This window comes from Vidua chalybeata, chromosome 5, assembly GCF_026979565.1.
Source record: "Vidua chalybeata isolate OUT-0048 chromosome 5, bVidCha1 merged haplotype, whole genome shotgun sequence".
Taxonomy (NCBI): Eukaryota; Metazoa; Chordata; class Aves; order Passeriformes; family Viduidae; genus Vidua; species Vidua chalybeata.
The window spans coordinates 22,706,558-22,716,368 of record NC_071534.1 but is presented as its reverse complement, the minus strand read 5'-3'; the positions used below and the strand labels follow the sequence as shown (position 1 = coordinate 22,716,368).

At 43.3% G+C, this 9,811-nt stretch overlaps 1 protein-coding gene across 1 annotated transcript; it reads right to left on the bottom strand.

The window, feature by feature from the left end:
* Positions 1 to 741: 741 nt before the first annotated feature.
* MTERF2 (mitochondrial transcription termination factor 2) lies at positions 742 to 9,582 on the bottom strand. The gene is made up of 4 exons (XM_053942561.1): positions 8,459 to 9,582; positions 7,842 to 7,921; positions 6,467 to 6,665; positions 742 to 2,822 (listed from the first exon to the last, which is right to left on the bottom strand). The coding sequence occupies exons 1-4, from the start codon at positions 8,691 to 8,693 to the stop codon at positions 1,615 to 1,617; spliced, it is 1,722 nt and encodes a 573-aa protein (XP_053798536.1). The 5' UTR covers positions 8,694 to 9,582; the 3' UTR covers positions 742 to 1,614.
* Between the last annotated feature and the right edge of the window lie 229 nt (positions 9,583 to 9,811).

The following is a 9,811-nucleotide window of genomic DNA, read 5'->3' as shown; positions in this document are numbered from 1 at the left end:
AAAGGCAAGTTCCCGTGAATTTTTAATACAGCTGTCTTCCCAGTTTCCTCTTAAAAAACGATGATGAGTTTTGAAAGAGTCAGCATAGGCACAGCCTGGTACCACAGCCTGACTTTTTTCATGCTGAAATTCATTCTTGAATCCCTGCCACTGTTGCACGCACTCCTGCAGGAGTGGCATTTACCCCCAGAAACGCCTGTCACGCCTGCATTTGCCTGCAGAGTGCTCACTGTAAGACCTTCAGCTGTTGGGATCTTTGCAATGCTCCTACCAAGTGTTCCCAGTGCCTCCCCTGTGCACAGCAGATAATATAGCAGACTATATAAAATCATCATCTTGCAGCCCACCCTCTGGACCAGTAATTCAATACCAGCTTTCTTCAGCAATTACAAACCACATTTTAAGAAACAGAGGCCTGGACTTGCTGCCAAAATGTGTGTTAAAAATGACCTTGAAGAATGCCTGGAGTGAAGGTGGTGTGTAGCTGGCTTTTATTCTGCTGTCAAGAGGGAATGTGTGTGGAATAGCTACTTAGGAAAGTCTGCGAAATAAAATCACTGATCCTAATCCTATTGAAATGATTGTCAGTGATGCTACTGTTTTATATTACCATTCACAGCCCGTAAATGAGAAGAAATCAAATCCCCTGAGAACTTAAATGCTGTCTGATAGTTACTATTTTGAAAGCCAGCATTTGTTGCCAATTGTCATATGGTGTTATCTTAGAAGCAGTGTCACCCATATATTTAGAAACTGTTGCAGCTGTTTGCAAATCTGGTAGTCATGTTTAATCAGCAGTGGTTTACAGACTAGAGTTTTGTTACATCTAATAGAAAAGCATGACTTTCTCTTTTCTCCTACCATAATTTGAAACTTGAATCTCTCCCTAATCTTTCTTGTCCCCAAACCTTGCTAGAAGAAATTAAGAACTATACAACAGCAATAAATGTATTTCTTCCTCTCCCAAACCATTTGAAAAAAATAAGTAAATTTTGAAGTCTCAGAAATATAAAGGTTATCATCCTGTAGTTTCTTTGCATTATGGTTTGTACACAGAGATACTAGGGTCTCACTGTAGCAGTGAATAAAAAAATATTATGTCCAGCCCCTGTTCTCAGGACAGGGCTTTGCTGTCCAAGAAATCAAGTCTGTTGCAGGTCAGGATCCAGAAGCTAGAGCTACTTGAGCAATAAGGAAAAGAACTCTAAGAGCATGTCCTGAAGACAGTGAATCAGCCAACTGATGAACACTGCTGGAAAAATAATCCTCCTTTTGTCTTCCTCAGATAAAAATTGTACTAATCATTACTACAGGCGGGACTGTGCAGTGACAGAGCTGAAAATCTAAGGCAGTTAATGCCCTGTCAGGTAAGAAAATGTCACATCTGAGGTACTCTTAGGAAAAGGCAACCTTTATCATAACTGTAACTTCTATGACATTTTAAAGTATTAAAATACTACAATTGTATAATGAAGTTGTGCCCAAGACCCTCTCCTGAACAAAGTACAGTGTAAGACTACAGTCTTGATTAAGTTTGCTTTTGTTCCATCTCTTCTTAAAGAATCAACTTCCCTTTTAATTTGCCTTTGCATAACTTGAAGTACAGCGGTCAAATTAATCTTCAATGTGTAGAGGAGCAACAGGATTAAAAATTGGTCTCTCCTTCTTTGATTGTATCTTACCATAAGTGACTTCAAAGTCTTTTTTAGTACCATTCAAGCTTTCTAAATTTCCACCCTTTATATCATATCCTAATGCAGAGAGCTTTTTAATTCGATACTGAACGATTTGTGTTGTCAACTCCAGCACCACTGGTGTCTCTCTTATCTGTGCTATAGAAATTCCTTCCTTCAGTAGTCCTTCAAGTCTTTCTTCCAAAACTGGAACAGAATAGTAGAGAAGGGCTGGGCATTTCAGCACTAGTTGTTTTAGTTCTTGATCACTGCACTTGAAGATGTTTTTGGAGAAAAGCATACTCTTCTGCATAGTGGTAGAATTAAGTTGAAAAATGAAGCCTTTAAGTTTGGACAGCAGCTGTAGGACTTCCTGGTCAGTGAAATCATTCTTTTGGAGAAATTCCAAGTTCTCCTGGATTGCAGTGGAAGTATTTAATAAAATAAATGGATTTTGGCTCAATAACTTTAGTATCCAGATCTTCATATTTGCTTCAGAACCCCCTAAATTTAAATAATTTCTTTGTAATGTCTCTATCACGTTTTTGTTCTTCTCAACAGGGTTATAGAAAATATTGGGTGCACTTGTCAAGAACCTGGTGATTATATTATTCTTAAGTCCTAGCTCTTGAAAAAACAGTATGTTTGCCTTCTGGTTCTGCTGATACTCAGTAGTAAAAAAAGACTCTGGAAATTGCTCTATTAATTTAACCAGCTGTTTTTCATTCTGGCATACTAATTGCCACAAAGCTCTTTGAGAGTTTATCTCTGCTGGGGTGTGGAGAATTGCCTCGGGGCAGCGTTCTATAATGTTGGCTACAGTGGTCTCATCTGCTCCCATTTCCTGTAAGATACCAGCAATTTCTTTAACATAGGCCACATCCTGGAGAAGGACCCATTCCTTCAGTCTGCGTATCTTTGTGATGTCAACTGACAAACTGTAGAGATTCTCAAGGGTTTTTTTATTTTCCTCTCTTGACTTGGTATCAGTTGTGTAACTGGAATGTATTAGGAAGCTTCTGTTTGCTACATCAGGCCATACTGATGAAAACTTCAGTCCTGGATTACAGCTCTGCGGTCTTGTCAACAGAAGAGTGAATGTGTCTTTTGCACCGTGAGCAACTCCTCTCAGCATCGTGGAAATCAGTTCTGTGGAGACACAACAGCTCTAAGAAAACACATTTAAGGAACGAGTTAATGGTCAGAATCATTGATGTTTAGACAGAACCAGTGTAAGAAATAGCTCTCCAAAGTGGTTTTTGTTATTAGTGCAAAATCCAGCTTTCACATGAAAGCAGGGGGAAGGACTGTTTTTGAAAGGTTAATGTTCTGATGGATACGTCACTGGAACAGTAACATGGACGCAACAGACCTGATGTGGGGCAGTGCTCTGCCCATATCCATGCCTGCAGTCATACAACCTCCAAACTGTCAGCCATTTCTTGCAGCTAACATTGTGACTACATTACAGATCACTCACACTGTGTGAGGAAAATGATTCATGCAATTTCATTTGACAGCAATCCCACTAAATTAACAAAAATGGCAGCTTAAATCTTTCTGAGTTCTTATGAGTGTATTTGCTTTAACTTCTCAAGCATTATTTGAAGTGTGAGTTGTTCTTTCATGTGTCAGAGACCCATCACGCAGTGCTGCTTCAGCAGCAGTTTGCAGCATAACTTCATTTTGAAATCATTCTTTATATAATTAAGGGAAGAAAAAAAATCGTATGAACCTTTATGTAAGTGTTTTTCTCCAGCTGAGTGTGTTGAGTTTGAATAAGCACCTTGGTATTTTGAGGGAGGAAGCAAGTACACAGTAACATTTCCAGGCCTTCACCTACTGCTTCCAGCATGTACTTTGCTACAGCTGCTGCTTGCACCAATGCCTTATTTCTGCCTCCAGGTCTCTTCTGTAGGCGGAATCCCTGTGGAATAGGTGTGTAGCTGTGCTGGAGTCCACAGGGCCAACCCCACACCTCACCTTTGCTCAAACTGGCTGCCCAGTTATCACCAATACCACATGCACTGTCACCTGCTCTGCAGGGGCAAAAGGAGCCGCAGCAGTCAAAGATATCATCAAGTGTATCTTTAACTTCCTGGGGGGTGTTTTCATAACAGCCCTTTGGAAGTACCGACCGTGGAATGGGGAACTGCTGATTTCTGCAATTATCCTGCAAATAGCTGCTGCTGGTAACATGCTTAAAACTGCTCAAACTGAAAATAAGAACGTTTGGACAGCTGCTTTCACCTCTTCCTAAGTACAGCATGCTTCAGAAAGTACCTAGATGAGCATTGTTAAATTACTTTTGGTTGGGCTTTTTTGTTGATTTTTTTTTTTTTGGGGGGGGGGTCCTTTTTTTTTAGGAGATAAAATACTGTTATGATCAGGCAGTCCAATCTCCTACATAACAGACCAACATACCTATTCTACAGCTCTATGAGAGCCCTAGAATTTTTCTTGTAGCCCACTGTCTGAGAAAATACATGGTTTATTTAGAGAACTTTAGTGGTAGCTGCCAGGTAAGGTTAAATATTTTCCAGAGGTAAATCCTTTGTCTCAAGAGAGTGTACCTTTATTTTTAGATTGCTTTTTTCCTGCTTCTGAGATGGACTATTGTTATTATATCATAAACTAACAGCATATGATGTGATTTTCTATATGCACTCTTATTAACAGAAGCTGTTTATTGATAACTTGTTCTTTAGTGTTATTTCACACCTCTAAGGCAAAACCAATTACTTAATGCGCTGCTTGTGTCAGAACCCCAGGGCTGATGGTTTTGTTAAAATTGTTTGGGATGTCAAATAATATTTCCAAAGTACAAACTCTCAAAATAACCATGACTTAATTTTACTTTAATGTGTAATCCTGCTGTTAAACAAAACTGCCTTGTGAGTAATGCAGTCCCTTAAAATACTGTCATTTTTACTATTATAGAACTTTAAAAATATTCTGATATAGTAAATTGTGCTCTTCTAAAATCTGACATGGGGATGGTTGTTACATTCATGTAAAAGAAGCCTTACATTTTTTAAAAATGCCTGGGATCATAGTCAATTTTCCCCTGTTGTTAGTGAGGATCATCAGAAACACAGAATATTGTAAAAGAAAGGAGAAGTTTATTTGCCAAAACTCATTTGACAGGAATAGTCAGGAGCCCTTGTAAAAAAGCCCTATGCAAAATACAACATGTGAAATAACATGAATGAATTTGAATGTGATGGTGCTCTATAGAAACCAAGAAGATCTGATTTATGACTTGATAGATTTCCAAGTCCATAGATGACAGTATTCACATTTCAGGTATGTAACTGCTTTCAAGAATTCAGAGTTCTCTCAAAGCTCTTGTTGGATCTAATGCATGTTCTAATGTGCAGGACCCCACTGTAACTTTTCACATACTTAGATTGCTGTGGGGATTGTAAAGCAATTGAGAGATTAAGGGAAAAAAACCCACCCAGCTCAGATAAGATGCTTGCTCTCATTGCCAGCAGCACCCTCTCACCACCAAGTGTTAGAACAGCAATAAGGAAGTGAGCTAATGTCAAAGTTACCTTGCTAGCACACTTTCAGAGACCTGAATATACAGAGTAAAGGGGTGCTGTAAGTTTCATTATTTAATGAGACTTCTATGTAAATCTTCTATAGGAAATAGATACAAGGATCAATTGGTTGATTTATCCCTCATGTGAATTTCTGAATGTGCATTTTTCAAACATCACTTTTTGAAAATTAGCAAACCCAAACTTTTACTCATGCCTGGATTGTTCACAAAATCTTTCAGTAAAGAGGGCAACAGTATGACTGCTCACCACTACAATTCTCATAACAGGGAAACTACTTTACAGTAGGCTGTAAAGAATTAAATGAAACTACTGAATGCCTAGATTGAACTTTGAGTGAACCAAGAAGAGTAGGTATCTACCTAGAAGAGAGCAGTGTAGACAGGGTTTGAATGGTTTGTGAAGGAATCTGGGGTTGTGAGAGGTTGCAGTTTTCTAGATTAATGTTTGTTCACACTTACGCACTTACAAAAATGAATCCCTGCTTTGCATCAGTGGTGGAAATTAGGTAAATTATTATAAAATATATGCTAGACCAACATAAAGCTTTCTAGAAAAAAATACAGAGGATCCTAGAGTAATCCAGCTTTAAAGGGACCTCAAGAGCTCAAAGCAGGGTCTGCAGGATCCAGGCTGCTTTGTCCAGTCAGGTCTTTAAAACCTCAATGGATGGAGCCCATCGGCCTCTGTGGGTTACCTGTTCTACTGCTCAGCTTCCTCATGGGGACAAAGCTTTTTCTTACATCCAGGAAAGGAAAGACATTTGAAAAGTTCTTAAGGACGCGCCGCACTATTTCAACCACTGGTCATTAAGTGGTGGTGCTTTCAGCACAGACAAAACAAGGGTCTCCAGCACAGCCTGCTCCCGCAGCCCGGCCACCTGGGCCCTCCCTTTCCCACCCTTTGGACTCCGCTTGGGGGCGGAGAGGCAGGAGGCGGATGTTCTCCTGCAGCCAGCACGGGAGAAGCGGCTGCAGGCCCATCCCGCCCCGAGTGCCGCTCCTGCCGCAGCCACAGGCGGCCGACACGGGGGCCCCGCGCCCGGGGGTCCCTCCCCCGCCGCACATGCCCCGGAACAGCGCGGCTTCTCCCCCTGCACGCCGCCCGCCCCACCCTCAGCGCCGCGCCGGCGCTCGGAGCGGGACAAGCGGAACGCCAGCCGGCCCCTCCGCCCCCCGTGTCCCGCCGGAGAGCGGCCCGAGCCCCGCCGCCCCCGGCCGCGCTCACCGGCCTCGCCGCCGCCGCCGGGCCGCACCACCGCCGCCGCGCGGGGAGCGCTGGCACGTACCAATGCCGGCAGGGGAGGGGCGCGGGCTGAGCCGCGGGGCAGGAGGACGTGGCCGTCCCGCAGCGGGACCCGGCCCGGGCTCGGCCGCTGCCCAACCGGCCGTGCCTCCGCCGCTTGCCGAAGCAGGCTTGGCCGGCACTAGGAGAGTGAAAGCCCGTTGGATTAAAACAGCTTGCAGAGAGAAGTAGTGGGGTGAATAGGGGAAAAAAAAATGTTTTGATAATAATTTCTAAGTAACATAATAGCAAAGGACGGAAGATTTATAAGTCGGACTACTCGAGTTCCTTTGCTCTGACAGGAAGCAGATGATCCTTTTGTTTCGGTAACACCGATATCGTGATGGGAGGCTTGCCTTACACCAGTGTATTTTCTTCATATGACCACTGCCTTATTACATAATTAAATTCACATCTAGTCATTGGGCTTATATTGTTTTGCTGGTGGCTTTTCAGAAGTTCTTTGAGCTGTGATGTTGAGAACCATCTTCTATTTTTTTTTTTTAGCCATATCTACTTATCTTTTTTCTTTGTCTCTGTGAACCCTTCTTTTATCATCTACAGTACACAACATCTTCAGTAGTCTCTATTGGTTCTGTGAAAAAGAGCTAATGAAGAAGAGAAATGCTATAGAAAGAAACTTTCTGCTCTAGGAACAGGGTTCAGGCTTGGTCTCCTAAATAACAGCTGTTCCTAGAACAGTTAACAAAGTCTGTGAATATAATGCATACAATAATGTTAAAAACATGCATCTAAAAATAGCTTTAATCTGTAACACAAAATGTACTGTACACTTGCTTTTTTATGTTTTTTTTTTCACTTTATGCCTTCATGTTATCTTTTTTCCTTTCTGTCTTCTCCCCACTCTCTTCATTTTTGCAATCACAGTCTGGGCTAAATTAGCAATATTGTTTAAAAAAGTTATTCACATGAGAACACTGTAGAGAGGTTTACTTTTGTGAGTTCCTTGATTAACTGTCATTCTATTTTGTATTTCAACTAAGTTGGAGTGGCTCTTCCCTTGAGATCTGACATTTTAATTAATATAGTCTGCATCTATTATATATTAATATACCCTAATACAATATTAATTATACATTAATATGTTCTTTCTCTCACTTCTGAGTCAAGAACAAACTGTCTCACATAGAAGGCATGGCCAGACAGAGCCAAAGAATGTTTTAACATAATGATATGCTAATGATATACTGTAATTGTTATTCAGCCTGTAGCAACAAACAGCTTAGAGACTGATGGTTTTCATGGCTGCCATTTGTTTATGAAACCATAAAGTCTAGTGAGGAAGGGCTGTTTCCACCTCAGGATTCCCAAGAAGGCAGACTGGTTGATGCTGGACTTTATTCAGGGCTATCTTCAGTGTGGCAGCCTTGTGGGGAGCTAGCAGGACACATAATGAGTATGAAAAGCAATTTAAATGTTTGAAATAAAAACTATGTTGTGAAGTGACTCTCCTTAAAAATAAGGAATCTACTTCTTCAGTGTGTTCAAAAATTATAGAATTCAAATGAGTTTGATGAACAGTGGTCATTAACTACTGAATTCCTTTTTGTTTTTTATTGATTTCAAAATTATTTGCCGAATATTTGGCATATAATGATAATAAAAAACCACCAGACAAATAAGGACGTACTTTGTATTAATTGAGAAAGCGATGTTTGACTTTACAATGACCCCACTACTCCAGCTCTGAGTTGCAGCAAGGGTATATGACAGAAGCCCATATGTTCTTCTTGGATCACAATGATGAGCTGTGGAATATGATTTTCTACATACAACAAAGTGATAATTGAAAAACTCATAATAATTTATGCTGTTGTTAAAGTCAGTGCTCAAAAACTGTTCACTCTCCACATGCTACACCTTTTAAAAAGAAATTTTGTGTAAGACCAAGCAGAAAGGGATTCTAATCATGGCTGGGGCCTTGGCATACCTTGACTGTCAATGACAGATGGGGCCTCGTCTGCCAGGCAAGCTGTGACAGGACGAGAGGACAGAGCCTCAAGCTGCACAAGGGGAGGTTCAGGTTGGACATCAGGAGGCATTTTTTCACTGACAGGGTTATTGAACATTGGAATGAGCTGCCCAGGGAGGTGATGAACACATCCCTGGAGGTGTTCAAGAAACAACTGGACATGGCCCTCAGTGCCATGACCTAGCTGAGATGGTGGTGGTCAGTTAAAAGTTGGCCTCGGAGGTCTTTTCCAATCTAAATGATTCTGTGATTCTATTACTGTGTTTATTAGGTCATTCAAAGTGAGGAAAGAAAAGCACGAAAAGCATGTGTCTCTTCTTGTTGACTTTTACTTTCTGTGTATCTTAGCAGAAAAAAATATTTTAGGAGAAATAAAAATGACAGTTCTTAAAGAACTGTCTGGAATTCTCAAAGTTAAGAAAGGACTGTACTGCTGATTTGGGTCCTCTGCCTTTTACTTGAGACCTTTCTAATGAAACCACTTCTGCTGTTGCTATGCACTTGTCCGTGAAGCTGTAGATTTGAGCTGCAATCCACAGGTGGAGGTTTATTTTCAGATCTGCATCTAGAGCTGCCCTGTTAAGGCTCCAAAGGGTTGTACTGAGTCCTGTCAGTGCGATGCCTCCGTCGGCTGTTGGCCGTGCGCGGCGTAACCAAGGAGCAGGTCCCGGGAAACCCGCTGTGTTGGCAGCGCACAGACGGTGGTTAGAGCTCTGTAATTAACAGGCGTGAGAAATTCACCATTTAGTAATGACTTTACTAACGGTGCTCTAAGAGAGACCATTTTAACTCGTTCTGCTGCTTGAAAGCCTGTTTGGGTGCGGCAGCGCCGCACGGCCGAGCCGCTTTCTCTTGCCCGGGGGTGCCTTTTGACCGACACATCCCGACGCCACCGGGCAGCAACGAGCCCTCGGCCCGCGTCACAGAATCGTCAGGGTGGGAAGGGACCTCCGGCACTCCGCGAGCCCAGCAGGCGCTCCCTACGCACACGCTTATATAAGCGCCCCGCCCGTTTCCCGCGGATGGGGCCGCGCGCGGCGGGACCGCCGGGCACGGCCCCGGGGGCGGGCGGGCGCGCGCGGGCCGCGATACATAACAGGCTCGGGGGCGCGCGCACGCCTGCGCTTCCCGGCGGAAGCGGCGCCGCCGAGAGCCGCCTCGCGGCCCCGTGCTCATCCGGGTCCCGCCGCGCCGCGGGGGAGGTGGCGGGGAGCCGGGCCCCGCCCCCCCGCCGCGGCCCGCCGGCCCCGCGCTGCCCAAGCGGGTGGGATTCCCACCGGGGTCGCGGGTCCCCC